The sequence below is a fragment of the Thalassophryne amazonica genome, chromosome 14 (assembly GCF_902500255.1).
Source record: "Thalassophryne amazonica chromosome 14, fThaAma1.1, whole genome shotgun sequence".
NCBI lineage: Eukaryota > Metazoa > Chordata > Actinopteri > Batrachoidiformes > Batrachoididae > Thalassophryne > Thalassophryne amazonica.
Window position 1 is genome coordinate 7,402,909 of NC_047116.1, and position 19,872 is coordinate 7,422,780.

At 42.8% G+C, this 19,872-nt stretch overlaps 1 protein-coding gene across 1 annotated transcript in view; it reads right to left on the reverse strand.

Moving 5' to 3' along the window:
* The window catches only part of tgfbr2l (transforming growth factor beta receptor-like), a 33,573-nt gene extending 16,171 nt beyond the window's left edge, over window positions 1–17,402 (reverse strand). Inside the window, exons 1-2 of the mRNA XM_034186653.1 lie at window positions 17,140–17,402; window positions 8,117–8,273 (exon numbers count right to left, since the gene is read on the reverse strand). Of these exons, the coding sequence (XP_034042544.1) occupies window positions 8,117–8,273; window positions 17,140–17,188 (206 nt within the window). The 5' untranslated portion in view covers window positions 17,189–17,402. The remainder of the gene's footprint in view (window positions 1–8,116; window positions 8,274–17,139) is intronic.
* Window positions 17,403–19,872: the final 2,470 nt, after the last annotated feature.

Sequence of the window (19,872 nt, forward strand, 5' to 3'; positions counted from 1 at the left end):
CGCTCCATATTGCAAGGCAAGGCCATACAAAAACCATGAAAAACCCCAACGGTCAAAACGACCCCCTATGAGCAAGCACTTGGCCACAGTGGGAAGGAAAAACTCCCTTTTAACAGGAAGAAACCTCCAGCAGAACCAGGCTCAGGGAGGGGCAGTCTTCTGCTGAGACTGGTTGGGGCTGAGGGAAAGAACCAGGAAAAAGACATGCCGAGAAGGGGGGCAGAGATCGATCACTAATGATTAAATGCAGAGTGATGCATACGGAGCAAAAAAAGAAAGAAACAGTGCATCATGGGAACCCCCCCACAGTCTACGTCTAAAGCAACATAACCAAGGGATGGTCCAGGGTCACCCGATCCAGCCCTAACTATAAGCCTTAGCGAAAAGGAAAGTTTTAAGCCTAATCTTAAAAGTAGAGAGGGTATCTGTCTCCCTGATCTGAATTGGGAGCTGGTTCCACAGGAGAGGAGCCTGAAAGCTGAAGGCTCTGCCTCCCATTCTACTCTTACAAACCCTAGGAACTACAAGTAAGCCCGCAGTCTGAGAGCGAAGCGCTCTAATGGGGTAATATGGTACTACGAGGTCCCTAAGATAGGATGGGACCTGATTATTCAAAACCTTATAAGTAAGAAGAAGAATTTTAAATTCTATTCTAGAATTAACAGGAAGCCAATGAAGAGAGGCCAACACGGATGAGATATGCTCTCTCCTGCTAGTCCCCGTCAGTACTCTAGCTGCAGCATTCTGAACCAACTGAAGGCTTTTTAGGGAACTTTTAGGACAACCTGATAATAATGAATTACAATAGTCCAGCCTAGAGGAAATAAATGCATTAATTAGTTTTTCAGCATCACTCTGAGACAAGACCTTTCTGATTTTAGAGATATTGCGTAAATGCAAAAAGGCAGTCCTACATATTTGTTTAATATGCGCTTTGAATGACATATCCTGATCAAAAATAACTCCAAGATTTCTCACAGTATTACTAGAGATCAGGGAAATGCCATCCAGAGTAACGATCTGGTTAGACACCATGCTTCTAAGATTTGTGGGGCCAAGTACAATAACTTCAGTTTTATCTGAGTTTAAAAGCAGGAAATTAGAGGTCATCCATGTCTTTATGTCTGTAAGACAATCCTGCAGTTTAGCTAATTGGTGTGTATCCTCTGGCTTCATGGATAGATAAAGCTGGGTATCATCTGCGTAACAATGAAAATTTAAGCAATACCGTCTAATAATACTGCCCAAGGGAAGCATGTATAAAGTGAATAAAATTGGTCCTAGCACAGAACCTTGTGGAACTCCATAATTAACTTTAGTCTGTGAAGAAGATTCCCCATTTACATGAACAAACTGTAATCTATTAGACAAATATGATTCAAACCACCGCAGCGCAGTGCCTTTAATACCTATGACATGCTCTAATCTCTGTAATAAAATTTTATGGTCAACAGTATCAAAAGCAGCACTGAGGTCCAACAGAACAAGCACAGAGATAAGTCCACTGTCCGAAGCCATAAGAAGATCATTTGTAACCTTCACTAATGCTGTTTCTGTACTATGATGAATTCTAAAACCTGACTGAAACTCTTCAAATAGACCATTCCTCTGCAGGTGATCAGTTAGCTGTTTTACAACTACCCTCTCAAGAATCTTTGAGAGAAAAGGAAGGTTGGAGATTGGCCTATAATTAGCTAAGATAGCTGGGTCAAGTGATGGCTTTTTAAGTAATGGTTTAATTACTGCCACCTTAAAGGCCTGTGGTACATAACCAACTAACAAAGATAGATTGATCATATTTAAGATTGAAGCATTAAATAATGGTAGGACTTCCTTGAGCAGCCTGGCAGGAATGGGGTCTAATAAGCATGTTGATGGTTTGGATGAAGTAACTAATGAAAATAACTCAGACAGAACAATCGGAGAGAAAGAGTCTAACCAAATACCGGCATCACTGAAAGCAGCCAAAGATAACGATACATCTTTGGGATGGTTATGAGTAATTTTTTCTCTAATAGTCAAAATTTTGTTAGCAAAGAAAGTCATGAAGTCATCACTAGTTAAAGATAATGGAATACTCAGCTCAATAGAGCTCTGACTCTTTGTCAGCCTGGCTACAGTGCTGAAAAGAAACCTGGGGTTGTTCTTATTTTCTTCAATTAGTGATGAGTAGAAAGATGTCCTAGCTTCACGGAGGGCTTTCTTATAGAGCAACAAACTCTTTTTCCAGGCTAAGTGAAGATCTTCTAAATTAGTGAGACGCCATTTCCTCTCCAACTTACGGGTTATCTGCTTTAAGCTACGAGTTTGTGAGTTATACCACGGAGTCAGACACTTCTGATTTAAAGCTCTCTTTTTCAGAGGAGCTACAGCATCCAAAGTTGTCTTCAATGAGGATGTAAAACTATTGACGAGATACTCTAGCTCCCTTACAGAGTTTAGGTAGCTACTCTGCTCTGTGTTGGTATATGACATTAGAGAACATAAAGAAGGAATCATATCCTTAAACCTAGTTACAGCGCTTTCTGAAAGACTTCTAGTGTAATGAAACTTATTCCCCACTGCAGGGTAGTCCATCAGGGTAAATGTAAATGTTATTAAAAAATGATCAGACAGAAGGGAGTTTTCAGGGAATACTGTTAAGTCTTCTATTTCCATACCATAAGTCAGAACAAGATCCAAAATATGATTAAAGTGGTGGGTGGACTCATTTACATTTTGAGCAAAGCCGATAGAGTCTAATAATAGATTAAATGCAGTGTTGAGGCTGTCATTCTCAGCATCTGTGTGGATGTTAAAATCGCCCACTATAATTATCTTATCTGAGCTAAGCACTAAGTCAGACAAAAGGTCTGAAAATTCACAGAGAAACTCACAGTAACGACCAGGTGGACGATAGATAATAACAAATAAAACTGGTTTTTGGGACTTCCAATTTGGATGGACAAGACTAAGAGACAAGCTTTCAAATGAATTAAAGCTCTGTCTAGGTTTTTGATTAATTAATAAGCTGGAATGGAAGATTGCTGCTAATCCTCCGCCCCGGCCCGTGCTACGAGCATTCTGACAGTTAGTGTGACTCGGGGGTGTTGACTCATTTAAACTAACATATTCATCCTGCTGTAACCAGGTTTCTGTTAGGCAGAATAAATCAATACGTTGATCAATTATTATATCATTTACCAACAGGGACTTAGAAGAAAGAGACCTAATGTTTAATAGACCACATTTAACTGTTTTAGTCTGTGGTGCAGTTGAAGGTGCTATATTATTTTTTCTTTTTGAATTTTTATGCTTAAATAGATTTTTGCTAGTTATTGGTGGTCTGGGAGCAGGCACCGTCTCTACGGGGATGGGGTAATAAGGGGATGGCAGGGGGAGAGAAGCTGCAGAGAGGTGTATAAGACCACAGCTCTGCCTCCTGGTCCCAACGCTAGACAGTCACAGTTTGGAGGATCCAAAAAAATTGGCCAGATTTCTAGAAATGAGAGCTGCTCCCTCTAAAGTGGGATGGATGCCGTCTCTCCTAACAAGACCAGGTTTTCCCCAGAAGCTTTGCCAATTATCAATGAAGCCCACCTCATTTTTTGGACACCACTCAGACAGCCAGCAATTCAAGGAGAACATGCGGCTAAACATGTCACTCCCGGTCTGATTGGGGAGGGGCCCAGAGAAAACAACAGAGTCCGACATTGTTTTTGCAAAGTTACACACCGATTTAATGTTAATTTTAGTGACCTCCGATTGGCGTAACCGAGTGTCATTACTGCCGACGTGAATTACAATCTTACCAAATTTACGCTTAGCCTTAGCCAGCAATTTCAAATGTCCTTCGATGTCGCCTGCTCTGGCCCCCGGAAGACAATTGACAATGGTTGCTGGTGTCGCTAACTTCACATTTCTCAAAACAGAGTCGCCAATAACCAGAGTTTGATCCTCGGCGGGTGTGTCGTCGAGTGGGGAAAAACGGTTAGAGATGTGAACGGGTTGACGGTGTACACGGGGCTTCTGTTTAGGGCTACGCTTCCTCCTCACAGTCACCCAGTCAGCCTGCTTTCCCGACTGCACGGGATCTGCCAGGGGGGAACTAACGGCGGCTAAGCTACCTTGGTCCGCACCGACTACAGGGGCCTGGCTAGCTGTAGAATTTTCCACGGTGCGGAGCCGAGTCTCCACTTCGCCCAGCCTGGCCTCCAAAGCTACGAATAAGCTGCACTTATTACAAGTACCGTTACTGCTAAAGGAGGCCGAGGAATAACTAAACATTTCACACCCAGAGCAGAAAAGTGCGGGAGAGACAGGAGAAGCCGCCATGCTAAATCGGCTAAGAGCTAGTAGCTACGCTAAGCTAGCGGATTCCCAAAAACACACAAAGTGAATAATGTGCAAATAATCCAGAGGTGATTCAGCAGAAGGAGTGCCCCAATCAAGGCACCAAACAGGCCATGAAGCAGCACAGGCAACACATGACAACGGTGCTAAAATAAAAAAAAAAATAAAAAAAATAAAAAAATAAAAACGAAAGCGTTAGCAAGCTAGTTAGCCTGCCAACGCTAATGAAAGTTAGCTGATAAAAGTGCTCCGTCGCGATGTTTCGACCGTTAGAGGTCTTCCTTAGGCGTTGGAGCACAGTAAAAAGTTAAAAAAAAAAAAAAAGTAAAAAAGTCTTGAAAAAGACTGTTAGTTCAAGTCCAAAGCAGCAGGTAGCAGTCTCTGTGTAAACAGTCCCAACCAGTCCTCATGGAAAGAAGAAAAATCTGTGGTTGCTCCTCTGTACACAATCTACTGGGTGCTAGTGGTTTATTGCGTAAATGCAAAAAGGCAGTCCTACATATTTGTTTAATATGCGCTTTGAATGACATATCCTGATCAAAAATGACTCCAAGATTTCTCACAGTATTACTAGAGATCAGGGAAATGCCATCCAGAGTAACGATCTGGTTAGACACCATGCTTCTAAGATTTGTGGGGCCAAGTACAATAACTTCAGTTTTATCTGAGTTTAAAAGCAGGAAATTAGAGGTCATCCATGTCTTTATGTCTGTAAGACAATCCTGCAGTTTAGCTAATTGGTGTGTATCCTCCGGCTTCATGGATAGATAAAGCTGGGTATCATCTGCGTAACAATGAAAATTTAAGCAATACCGTCTAATAATACTGCCTAAGGGAAGCATGTATAAAGTGAATAAAATTGGTCCTAGCACAGAACCTTGTGGAACTCCATAATTAACTTTAGTCTGTGAAGAAGATTCCCCATTTACATGAACAAACTGTAATCTATTAGACAAATATGATTCAAACCACCGCAGCGCAGTGCCTTTAATACCTATGACATGCTCTAATCTCTGTAATAAAATTTTATGGTCAACAGTATCAAAAGCAGCACTGAGGTCCAACAGAACAAGCACAGAGATAAGTCCACTGTCCGAAGCCATAAGAAGATCATTTGTAACCTTCACTAATGCTGTTTCTGTACTATGATGAATTCTAAAACCTGACTGAAACTCTTCAAATAGACCATTCCTCTGCAGGTGATCAGTTAGCTGTTTTACAACTACCCTCTCAAGAATCTTTGAGAGAAAAGGAAGGTTGGAAATTGGCCTATAATTAGCTAAGATAGCTGGGTCAAGTGATGGCTTTTTAAGTAATGGTTTAATTACTGCCACCTTAAAGGCCTGTGGTACATAACCAACTAACAAAGATAGATTGATCATATTTAAAATTGAAGCATTAAATAATGGTAGGACTTCCTTGAGCAGCCTGGCAGGAATGGGGTCTAATAAACATGTTGATGGTTTGGATGAAGTAACTAATGAAAATAACTCAGACAGAACAATCGGAGAGAAAGAGTCTAACCAAATACCGGCATCACTGAAAGCAGCCAAAGATAACGATACATCTTTGGGATGGTTATGAGTAATTTTTTCTCTAATAGTCAAAATTTTGTTAGCAAAGAAAGTCATGAAGTCATTACTAGTTAAAGTTAATGGAATACTCAGCTCAATAGAGCTCTGACTCTTTGTCAGCCTGGCTACAGTGCTGAAAAGAAACCTGAGGTTATTCTTATTTTCTTCAATTAGTGATGAGTAGAAAGATGTCCTAGCTTTACGGAGGGCTTTTTTATAGAGCAACAAACTCTTTTTCCAGGCTAAGTGAAGATCTTCTAAATTAGTGAGACGCCATTTCCTCTCCAACTTACGGGTTATCTGCTTTAAGCTACGAGTTTGTGAGTTATACCACGGAGTCAGACACTTCTGATTTAAAGCTCTCTTTTTCAGAGGAGCTACAGCATCCAAAGTTGTCTTCAAAGAGGATGTAAAACTATTGACGAGATACTCTAACTCCCTTACAGAGTTTAGGTAGCTACTCTGCTCTGTGTTGGTATATGACATTAGAGAACATAAAGAAGGAATCATATCCTTAAACCTAGTTACAGCACTTTCTGAAAGACTTCTAGTGTAATGAAACTTATTCCCCACTGCAGGGTAGTCCATCAGGGTAAATGTAAAAGAAAGAACTAATCGTCTCTTTTGTTACTGTTGCTGATTCTACATTCATCCACGGAAGAAACAGTCAAAATAAAGTTCAGAACTTCAATGATCCAGTCATTGCTGGTGTTACTGATTCTGTGTTTTGATGGGCAGAGAGTGTTGCGGATCCCTTTCCCCCGATTTGGGGAAATTTAAGAAGAGATGAGCACCGTATCTCACATGCTGTGTCACTGAAACAGAATGATGGCACTGAAGCACCCAAAGTCCATCATGTTCTGTAGTCTCCCACATGTGCATAGTCTTCCTCTAAAGGAGGTCTACATGGCAGATGGTTGCCCACCCAACTGTCTTCATGAACATGCAGCCACACAATGTGAATTTGTTTTTTTGTTGTTGTTGTTGTTGTTGTTTCCAGGGTTAAGAAGAAGTTGGCAGGGTTTAGAGCCTTTGGATATCGTGCTTTGACTTTGTGGAGTCTGAGGCCTAAACACAACCTCTTCGCCTATAATGAGTTTGATCTTATTTGACTTGTAATTATATCTGCTGGTCTCCATGATTTATTTGCACTTAATGTTTCAGTTTTAAATCCTTCTTACGGGTGTAAAATTTACTTTTATTGTTGTGCCTTGATGTATTTTGTACAGTTTTGTAACTGAAGGTGCTGTAACACTGAATTATGAATTACTTGTATTATTATTTGGTACAGTTACAGGACCAGGCCAAGGGTTCCCCCCACTTTTAAAAACTGTTTCTGTTCCCACGATGGAAAGATGGCAGCGTGTTCCCTGAAGAGCGCTGTCATTAATTTGTGAACTTTCATTTCCTTCTTAAACATGTCGTAAACAAATCAAAAATAAACATCAAATGGCTTGAACTGATGGTTCCGGGGTGCAGCCCGTAAAAAACTTTGTGGTCCTCAGCAGCTCCAAGAAGATCTGTGTCAACTTTGACCTGAATAAACGAGTGTTTTCCTCTCCTCCCTTTTCTCTGCCTGTTATCGTTCTCTGTTGGCCGCAGCTTCCTGCAGAAAGCTGGGAGGGTCGTGCAGGCCGACGTGCACGGAAATGAGAGGGGCACAGGAAGGAGGGGAGGGGGGATCCCAAACACACCAGGTATCAGCATCAAGTATCCAAACCAAGCAGAGATGGACTCTGAGGGCTCTGACGGGTCTCACCGTCCCTCAAGTACGAAAGAAGAAAAACTCTAGTCAGGCGTTTTTTGTTTTTTTTTTCAACACCAGCTCAGAGAAATGACTTCAGGATGTTTCATAATGCTGATCCACAGGCGGAGGAGCTGCTCTGTGGTTTCTTCTGCTGGCTCAGGATTCGAGCCACACACAAACAACATGTCATTTCAGATTTTTTGAAAAGTAAAGAACTGTGATTGAGAGAGAAAGTTGATATGTTGAGTTTCTGCACAAATAAACAACATGATCAGTGCTGCTGCAGTAAAAGTGAGATGATCAAAGAAAATAATAAATCAAAGAAGGAGATGAATCAGTTTGTAAACAGTTGACTAAATGAACACAGAAGGTTTGATTTTGGACAAATGAAACAAATCAGAAACTTTTCAATCAAATGTGGCTAAACTGGCAGGACCAGTGAAGGTAACACACGGCGACTCACCATATGGCGACACAGATCTCCTCAGCAATGGTGCAGAAGGACGACAGCGTACAGTTACTGAAGCAGACCTTGTCTTTACAAAGTGGACTGGAGACTTCACACCACTTACACAGGTTGGAGCTCAAATGGCTGAAATTCTCCACTGCAGCAGGAAACCCTGAGGAGCAAAGATAGGATCAAAGAGAGGAGCAGAGAGAGGATCCAAGAGAGGTACCAATAACATGTGAAGACAGCAGCAAAGAGATGCATACAGAGTGGAGCAAAGAGAAGAGCAAAGACAGGCTCAAAGACAAGAGCAAAGAGATGCATATAGAGAGGATCAAAGTACAAAGAGGCTCGAATCAAGGAATAGGAGGTACAAAAAGATACATATACAGAGGTGCAAAGACAAGAGCAAAGACAGCAGCAGAGACAAGTAAAGAGGAGCAAAGGGATGCACAAAGAGGATCAAAGTGAAGAGCAAAGAGAGGTTCAAAGAGAGGAGCAAAGAGATGCATGTAGAGAGGATCAAAGTGAAGAGCAATGAGAAGATCAAAAAGAAAAGCAAAGAGAGGAACAAAGAGAGGAATGAAGAGAGGAGCAAAGAAACAAGTAAAGAAAGGAACAAAGAGAAGAGCAATGGGATGTATACAGAGAGGATCAAAGTCATAGGAGCAAAGAGATGGGAGCAAAAAGAAAAGCAAAGAGAAGCACAAAGACAATCAAAGAGAGGAGCAAAGAGACAAGTAAAGTGAGGAGGAAAGAGATACACAAAGAGAAGAGCAAAGATATGCATATAGAGGATCAAAGAGAGGAAAAAGGATGCATATAGGATAGGAGAGGATCAAATAGATGCATATAGAGTAGCACAAAGAGATATACAAAGAGGAGAGTGAAGAGAGGAGCAAAAACATGAATACAAAGAGAACAAAGAGAAGATCAAAGATAGGAGCGAAGAGTGGAGCCAACAGAGGAGCAAAGATATGCATATAGAGAGGATCAAAAAGAAAAGCAAAGCGAGGAGCACAGAGTTAACTTGTCCTGGTGTGAATGGACACCATGAAGAACAAAATTGGACTTGAACCTCAGCAACCTGACAGAAGGCTCTTGCCAGTTTACCATGTGAAGTAAAGTAATACACACAACACGTCTCCAAAGCAAAAGACGGCAACATTCCAGTAACTTCTTGGTTCCCCTTTAAACATGTTGCCAATAAACGTAAAACCACTTCACTTTGATTATTCAGACTCGACCAAAACGCCAGAAGAAACACACTCCGGATCAAAGGCTCAGAACTCATTTTGTCCTTCAGTATCTGGAACCAGTGTTTTCTCCTCATATTAAGAACGAGACAGAATAACACCTGAAACATTTCATCGCTTTCTATCCTCAGTGTCTTAGGTGTTGTGAGAAGGAACAGCAACATTACAAAGTGCTAAAAGATTCAGCCCCCCCGCCCCCCATGTTCTGGGTCAGGGTGGAGTTTTATGTGTGTCAATGTGTTTTGCATGAACGTTAGTGAAAAAGATTGTGTGCAATCGTGTGTGTGTGTGTGTGTGTGTGTGTGTGTGTGTGTGTGTGTGTGTGTGTGTGTGTGTGTGTGTGTGTGTGTGTGTGTGTGTGTGTGTGTGTGTGTGAATCAATGTGGGCTCAGGTTTGAATTGCAGCATCATATCCAACGATAACCTGAAAAACACTCTGATTCTAAAGACTTTGTAGACAAACATGTTGAGCATGTTAACAACTCTGTAATAACTCTGTAATAACTCTGTCACACAGAGGAGACATTTTCTTCCAAACAGAGTCGAGGACAAAGAAGAAAACAGAGCTGGAGGAGCAGAACGCTCGCTGGAATTAGAATCAGAAATCTGTTACCACACTCCTCCTCCTCCTCCTCCTCCTCCTCCTCCTCCTCCTCCTCTCCTTCACGAACGTGTTGTGTTCAGGTTCACATTTGTTTTTGTCTGTGTGTCTAAATAACACGACTAATCGGAGCCTGTTGACGTCTGGTTTGGTGGTTTATTCAAACACAAACAAAAAATAAGGACACTCAATGCCGAGCATCAGCCGCCAGAACAAACGGGACATGACACCAAATGTTTGGGTCTCACCGTGTATCAAGCGTGGTCCTGATATGTCAAAGCCTCACTGTGATACACTGTGACCTCAGTTCCTATTTGGCCGACTTCAGCACAGATGTCAATTAGCTACGATCAAAGAACGCTTTGAAAAACCAAACAGCCATATAAAAGAATCGTCAGATTTGTTCTGAAGATCAAATGCACCAAATGTCGTTAAGACTGAACAAAATTAGTGGTTTATGAAATTTTTTTTAGAGTTTTCCATAAAACCCAGTATGACAGAAAGTGTAGTGTGATGGAAAAACAACATCATTAAATTCGACTTGGACTGAGAAAACCAAAGGTTCAAAAATTCCAACTGTAAACATGCCTCCAAATTTGCCCTGTTGGTGGCGCTAGAGGTGGAGACATGAAACTACATGAAAAGAATGACAGGACAGTCCCCAGCAACTGTACCAAATTTCACTCAATTTTAACCATATGTTTCTGAAACGTGACGGACGTACACACAGAGTGCGCTCCTATGTCCTCCGAACCGGACCAATCAACCGGCGACACCAGACCTACGGGCCGGCGGGTTTATAGCAGTAGCTAAGGAATATGAAGAAATCCTAGATGGGGAACAAAACAACAAGTCACGTTTCTTAATTAGACACCAGTTTAAAAAAATGTAATAATGTTGTTCTGATATTCATGTTCACATTGTTATGGGAGTCTTGTGTATTTATTTGTTTAAACTGTTTACCCACTAGTTACTAGTTTGGGGAGGTGATGGTCTCGTGGTTAAAGCACTGGGCTTGAGACCAGAGGATCCTTGGTTCAAATCCCAGCCTGACTGGAAAATCATTAAGGACCCTTGGACAAGGTCCTTAATCCCCTAGATGCTCCCGGTGTGTAGTGAGCACCGTTTATGGCAGCACCCCAACATCTGGGTGAATGTGAGGCATCCTTGTTAGGCGCTTTGAGTGTCTGATGCAGATGGAAAAGGGCTATATAAATCCAGTCCATTTACCACTTACTTGTGCAAAGGAAAAATAAATACATAAATATTCTAACGACTAAAATCCCCCCCCCCGCTTTTTTTTTATTATCAGTTAAAAGTAACTGGTTTTGATTGACAAGTGACCTTTGCACTGTTTAAAGTCAAAATGAGGGTTTCTGGGGTATGTTATGCAATAACAACATATCAGTCCTCACACAGATACATATATATGTGTGTGTGTGTCTAAATTGAAGCCAGAAGCGACTCGCCTTTAGAGCCAAGTTAGCGTTGAACACTCCGCCCTCAAAGGCTCATGGGAAATCTCAGCCATGCAGGCTCTGTGGAGGAGGCCCTCCCCATCAGGGCCGCCTGTTTGTGTCACGCCAACACAAAGAACCGCACATTCACATCTGAAGCTGATGAAGTGATTCGGTTTCCTGAGAAGCTTCAGCTGAACGTTGAAGGCTGCAGCTGATCAGCTGATTCTTTAACACAGCACCAAAAAAGAATAATCCAAACAACCACGTACAACAGATCAAACTAGAAGGCACTCAGAATGCAAACTTACAACAAACTCCACCACCAACTTACACCACTAACACCAATCTACACCCAAAAACTCCACCTACAACCTCCACCACTAATCCACAACTCCCACTCTACCAACAACAACCTCCACCACCAACACCGATCTACCCCCACACACTCCACCGCCAGTACTGACCTCCACCACCAATCTACACCCTGACATCCACCACCAACACTGATCTACCCCCACACACTCCACCATCATCCTCCACCACCAATCTACACCCTGACCTCCACCACCAACACCGATCTACCCCCACACACTCCACCACCATCCTCCACCACCAATCTACACCCTGACCTCCACCACCAACACAGATCTACCCCCACACACTCCACCAACATCCTCCACCACCAATCTACACCCTGACATCCACCACCAACACTGATCTACCCCCACACACTCCACCACCATCCTCCACCACCAATCTACACCCTGACCTCCACCACCAACACCGATCTACCCCCACACACTCCACCACCATCCTCCACCACCAATCTACACCCTGACCTCCACCACCAACACCGATCTACCCCCACACACTCCACCACCATCCTCCACCACCAATCTACACCCTGACCTCCACCACCAACACAGATCTACCCCCACACACTCCACCAACATCCTCCACCACCAATCTACACCCTGACCTCCACCACCAACACCGATCTACCCCCACACACTCCACCGCCAGTACTAACCTCCACCACCAATCTACACCCTGACCTCCACCACCAACACCAATCTACCCCCACACACTCCACCGCCAGTACTAACCTCCACCACCAATCTACACCCTGACCTCTACCACCAACACCGATCTACCCCCACACACTCCACCGCCAGTACTAACCTCCACCACCAATCTACACCCTGACCTCCACCACCAACACAGATCTACCCCCACACACTCCACCACCATCCTCCACCACCAATCTACACCCTGACCTCCACCACCAACACCGATCTACCCCCACACACTCCACCGCCAGTACTAACCTCCACCACCAATCTACACCCTGAACTCCACCACCAACACCGATCTACCCCCACACACTCCACCACCAGTACTGACCTCCACCACCAATCTACATCCTGAACACCACCACCAACAACCTCCACCTTCAAAAACAATCCACACCTCCAACCTCTATCACCTAGAGAACTTCCACCACCATCCTCCAGCACTCCAAACTCCACCACCAACACCAACCTCTAAGGGATGAGTTTATTTTTTATTTTTTTGCAACCTTAATCATATTAAAACATTGGTAGTAGTCAAACACCGGAGGGTCTTATTCACCTTTGACATTTGCTTCATTCTTTTTTTACATAAATTGTTGAAGAGAAAGAAAATGTGTCAACAGGGAGCATTTTTATCCACCTTAAAATGGTGTAGCGTAGTTCCTAAAGTACTAAAGTATTCTTGCATCTGTCGATTATTTATAACAAATGCTGTTGGTGATATTATGAATTCTGATTTGGTGAGCGATTTTTGTCATTAGTTAAACTAGCTAGCTAACTCAGTCGCTAGCTGGATATCAAGTTAAATATTTGAAGGGTATTCATTTTTATGATGCTTGATTCACAGCTGAATGCCAATAATTTTAATGTTTTTTTGTGGTAATGATTGTATCAAATTTGTGTTTGTGACTCATGTAGGTAACATGCTATTCAGTTCTGTCTTTAAAAGTCATTGTTGTGATTAGCCTGGACTAGCTAGCTGAGTTACTACCTGGATAGAGACTTAAATACTTGAAGGAAGCTTATTTTTTAAATGGTCAGTTCATTGCCAACTTTAGTGTGTTTTTGCAGGTTTATGCAACAGCATAGAAAGATTTTATAAAATAACTTGGTATGCTAACTAGCCCTAGCTTGGTGAGCTATTTCTGTGACTGGCACAAACTAGTTATCTCAGTCGCTATTTCGATAATGAGTTAAATACTTGAAAGGAACATATTTTTTATGCTCAAGTCACAGGTGACTGCTAATATAAGTTTGTATTGCAGCAAAGGAAGTTTGATTTTGTGACTTGGCTAAGTAGTGCAATAGTTATTGCGACAACTAAGTCATCTAAAAGGTCCACATGTCTGAGACAGCTTGTGGTTTGTTTGTCAGGGTTCGCTTTATTTGTTTTTTAATTTGTATTTTATTTTTTATTTTATTTTCATTTCTGTTACTGTTAACGCAAAAAGTCAATCATAATAATCAATAATTTTACAATCCAGATACATAAACGTGTTTTTTTTTGTGTGTGAAATGAATAGATGCAGTGCAGAACCCGCTGAGTTCAACATCTACAGTATAATCTCATGTGCAACAAAGAGCGACATTGTAACGTCGTCTTATGAATAGTGACACAGAAAGAGAGACGATTCTTAGCGCCGTCTTCAGATGGCGGAGAAAAGACAGACTGGCACCGCAATAAAGTGTGTTTGTCTTATGTTTGTGTTCATGAGGACTGTGAGGTGATGTGATCATGACCTTATGACTCATCACTGACACAAATCTATGTTACTATAAATCAGAGGGCTCAAACTACAGGCCCGGGACACCGTGGCTTCTAAAGCTGGTGACATGTTTAAATTTTACAGTCATACAGTACAAAAAAATTTTAACATTTACAGATGGATATGATTGGGACTAAATATTCTAATTCATTCATTCATTTTCTACGGTTTATTCAATTCCAGATCAAAGTAGTAGGAGGCCAAGAAGTTCATACCTCACTTCCCTGTCCTTGGTCAAGTCCTCTAAACCTTCCTGGGAGATCCCAAGGTGTTCCCAAGCCAGCTGGGAAATATAACCCCTACAGCAGTACTGGGTCTTCCCCAGGGTCTCATCCCACTTGGACGTGCGTGGAAGACCTTTCTAGGGAGATGACAAGAGGACATCCGAAAAAGGCCACCACAGCTGGCTCGATACGAAGAAGCAGCAGCTCTTCTCAGAGTCCCTCCCAGGTAGTCAAGCTTCTCAGCCTGTCCAGGACTGAAATCCAAGACAACCTACGGAGGAATCTCATTTCCACTGCTTGTATCCATGACCTTATTCTTTCAGTCACTACCTAAAGTTCATGACTAGGATAGGAGTGTTAATGGACTGGTAAATCAAGAGTCTCACCTTATGGCTCATCCTCAAACTGCATAATCTGGTGTTGTGTATGCAGGTCATGTCACATCACGTCATGTCCAGGAGCATGCAGTGGTGCTACACCAGGGAATGACATTTGGCCATGGATGGCAACCACCCAGGTAGACAACTGGTCCATCCCCAACTCTCAAAACTAACCATCTACCTGCCACAGTCAGGTAAGCCTTGAGGGTGTCCTAAGTCTTCTCCAACTTCTGGGGTCTTCAACACTGAAGGACCAATGTGCTGGATCATGTCTAGAGAAACGCACCACACCACATGGTCAATGTGTTGTAACTGATGTTCCCTCAAGTAATACTGCGTGTCCCAAGAAACCATTCATTTGACACAAAGTCATTCCAGTACTACCAAAGCATCCTCCAAAGAGACCTGGTACCATAGACATCTATCCAGTTGTCACCTTAGTTCACTAACTAGAGTCCAGGTCTCACAACCATACAGTAAGACAGGAAGCACCAGCACGCTAAAGACTTGGACTTTGTCCTTCTCTGTCCAGTGACCTTATGTCTCCATAAGATCTTCCCAGATGTCGTTCGATCTCAAAGGTTGGGGACCCAGAGACATGAAGGTCACAGCTGAGGTATGTGAATGTCTGAACAGGTTCAACACTTTCACCTCACACAGGTTCACCTCTGGTGGCTGAGTCCAGGAAATCATTAAAATCCTGGATCTTAGTCTTGATCAGTTTTCAGCTGCTGCCATGGCAACCATCAACCAGGTCTTTGGAATTATTCATAAATTATTGTTAATTAAAACTAGAGAGTGACATTTTTAACATTTAAAAGTTGTTATTACAGATTTAGAATGGTTCATTTTATATAAATTGTATTAAACTTTATGTAATTCACACATCAGTGTTTATTTTTGGCCCCGGCGGCTCTCTGTCCACTGTTAATTAATGGGACTCCTCCAGTTCAAAACAAAAGAAAAACAACAAGAAAATTCAAAATTAACAAACTTGAATTTAACAAAAACAACAACAACAACAACAACAAAACATTTTATACAACCCCAATTCCAATGAAGTTGGGATATTGTGTAAAATGTAAATTAAAAACTGAATAAAATGATTTGCAAATCCTCTTCAACCTATATTCAATTGAATACACCACAAAGACAAGATACTTAATGTTCAAACTGATAAACTTTATTGTAATATAATATTTGCTCATTTTGAAATGGATGCCTGCAACACGTTTCAAAAATGTTGGGACGGGGCAGCAAAAGACTGGGAAAGTTGATGAATGCTCAAAGAACACCGAATTGGAAACAGGTGAGTGTCATGATTGGGTATAAAAGGAGCATCCCCAAAAGGCTCAGCCGTTCATAATGATCCCATGACCTTCTTGCTGTGAGGCAACAGCCCTAACTCCTAATCCACTGTGCTTCCCCACCTTTATCTATCTTCTCACCAAATTTGATCAAAATCTGTTCATTACTTTTGGGTTATCCTGCGAACAGACAAACAAACAAACAAGATTTAAGAGAATTGGGGGAGCAACAAAAGCAGAGAAAATGTCTAAGAAAGTAACGTGAGGTAGGTGGCTGGGATAAAAGAGTGAGAATGGAAATGGAAGAAAAAGAGGGGAGGCTAAAGTGTAGGTGGATGGATGGAGTAAAGGATGACTGGAAAGAAAAAGAGGTTCAGGACCGTATACAGTCCAGCAGAACCATCGACCCGTGCCAGTGTTTGAACACATTTATTCTTTAACTGTTTCTGAACTGATTATGAACAAAGTAGGGATCTGGGGTGTGTGTGTGTGTGTGTGTGTGTGTGTGTGTGTGTGTGTGTGTGTGTGTGTGTGTGTGTGTGGGGGGGGGGGGGGGGGGGGGGTCATATGTTCACACGTATGACATCTAATCTCCAAAATACAAAGAGTCAGATGTTACGGAATTCACAGTGAGAGAAATCTGGCACATAGAAGAACACAAAGTACACAGTGTACACACTGTGTACTTTGTACACACAGTACACACTTATAATACACATATTATGCAGTTATTGAAGGTATTATCACAGTACATCAATAATCGGTTTGTGTCTGCACATAAAAGTGTGTCAAGCGACCCCGCTCTCCCCTAATATACACTCAGCTGGACTGAAGACAAATCACACTGAAAGAAAGAAAAGCACATGAGACGTGTGAGTGAAATCTGTCCGTCACCCAAACCTCTGAGTGTCACAAAACAACAGCGAGGAAAAGTAAAAAGGCCTTTAGAGAGAGAAAAAAAAACCACTCACACGCAGCCAGCAGCACGGCGGTCCAAAAGCTCCAGCACCAAGGAGCCATCGTCCCTCTGTCAGCCTGTCTTCAGCTCCAGGACGGACAGAGAAACGCTCATTTAGAGAGAGGGAGAGCTCCAGATGTTTTTCATCCAGATGTGGCTTGGCCCCGCCCACAGCTGCTTTCTGTTCTCACTGAGCCTCTGAGGCCTTCACACTCACCATTGTTCCAAAAAAACCCAACTGCAGCTACAAGAGCACCAGCGGAGTGCATGCCCACGCCAAGCGGGCACAGAAACCAGAGCCGGACCTCGACACCAAGACAACAGAGGAAACAAATCAAACTTCATCTTCAGGAAATAGTCCGTCCCACCCGACCTGGATTACTGAACAAACCCAAACAGAACCAGACAATGAGGGTGTTTAAAACAAAATGATTCCAGCTCTTTACTCAGGTTACAATGGCCAATGTGAGACTTAAAATCAATTTAAACCCAACACACACATACACACTTAAGGCCTAGCCTATCATCTGTGGAGATCCTCAGTCATCCAGGTAGTCAAGCAGATTTAGTCTGGATGCGTTTCTGGATGAAGAGTGAGACATCTAAATCTGAGGCCATGGTTCTCAGCAGGGAACCAATGGATTGCCTACTCCAGGTAGGGAATGAGGTATTTCCCCAAATGAAGGAGTACAAGTACCTCGGGGTCTTGTTCACAAGTGAGGGGACAAATGGAGCCTGAGATTGGCTGGAGAATCGGCGCAGCAGGGGCAGTGTTGCATTTGCTCTGCTGTACTATTGTAACTAAAAGGGAGCTGAGCCTAAAGGTGAAGCTCTCGATCTACTGGTCAATCTTCATTCCTTCACCTATGGTCATGAGGGTTGGGTCATGACTGAAAGAACTAGATCGCAGGTACAAGCGGCTGAAATGGGCTTCCTCAGGATGGTGACTGGTGTCTCCCTTAGAGATAGGGTGAGAAGCTCAGCCATCCGCGTGGAGCTCGGAGTAGAACCGCTGCTCCTTCGCATTGAGAGGAGCCAGCTGAGGTGGTTTGGGCAATTGGTAAGGATGCCCCCTGGGTGCCTCCCTAGGCAGGTGTTCCAGGCATGTCCATCTGGGAGGAGACCCCGGGGAAGACCCAGGACTAGGTGGAGAGATTATATCTCCACACTGGCCTGGGAACGCCTCCCTCAGTTAGAGGTGGTCAATGTGGCCTGGGAAAGGGAAGTCTGGGGTCCCTTGCTGCTGCTGTTGCCCCCACAACCCAATCCAAGATAAGCGGTTGAAGATGAGTGATGAGTGTGAACTGCACCTTATAATGTAGTGTAACCTGCTTTGCTTCATCCCATTCTGGGTTCGTACTCACAGTCCTAGGGACAGGAAGCAGGCACTCTATCCACGAAGCTAAACCTATGGGCTCTAGTGGTCTTTTGCCCTTGGGGGTCATGAGGTTTATTTGACTTCTTCTGCACAGCACCACCTGCTGGCCTCCTTTACAGTAGTACCTCTTAGTTATGACTCAGCACTTATTAGTTTTCACTTACATATGTATTAGTTATGACTTGGCACCTGTTTATTTTGATATACAGTAAAGCTCACATAAAATTAGGTGGACCAGCGGACTTTGTCCGTTACAATGGAAATCTGTTATACGTATAACGGACAAAATCCGCTATACGTATACAACAGACAAAATCCGTTACATGTATAAAACAATCATCAACCTCCAAACCAGCGATACAGTACGTACAATTTCCTCCATGAAATGTGGGTCATTTGAGTGTCTTTTTCTGACTCCTTGTTGTGAAGTTGGTTATATTTGTGGAGTTTTCTGCCAAACGTATTTGATCCATGACCGAAATGTAATTGGCAGGCACAAAGCAAAAACTTCTAAAAAAATGACAGGAGAGGAAGTAGTGAAAACATAAAAGTGATTAATCACAGTCCTTGCGGTGTCCGTCATTTAGCAGATGCACAGATTTGCAGCCCCGCAGAGGGCTCTGATCTATAACAGTTTGGTTCATTACACCCAGGGATATGTGTGAATTGAAACTTAACAGCATATTACAGTGCAGGCAACAAGCAGTATCGTTTCGATCCCACATCTGAGCACAGATTGAAAAAATTAATGGCCAGGCTTTTAATCAGGGAAATAAGGTACCCACTTTCCTCGAATCAGCGAGTGTCAGTGATGAACTTCATTTTGTACCTGTTACTGGGCACGTCCAGACTAGTCCCGACTGCTCTGTCCGGTACATGCAAGGAGTTTTAAAATGGAAATACATTATGTGGGGCGAGACGTTTTGTCCAATGTGAGCGAAAATCCATTATACAAAATCCGTTATACGAGGTCTGTGAGAAAAGTATCCGACCTTTTTATTTTTTTCAAAAACCATATGGATTTGAATCACGTGTGATTGCATCAGCCAAGCTTGAACCTTCGTGCGCATGCGTGAGTTTTTTCATGCCTGTCGGTTGCGTCATTCGCCTGTGAGCAGGCTTTGTGTGAGCACTGGTCCACTCCTCTTGTCGTTTTTTTTATTGCGAATAAATGTCTGAACGATTTGGAGCTTTGCTGCATCAATTTTTTTTCCAGAAACTGTGAGAGACCTCCAGGTGGACACTGTTCGGAAAATTAATATGGCTTTCAGGGACGATTTTATGGGGATTACACAGATTAAGGAGTGATCCAGACGGTTTAAAGACCACCCACAACTGCTCTGAGCGCCAATCGACAGGCTCACACCC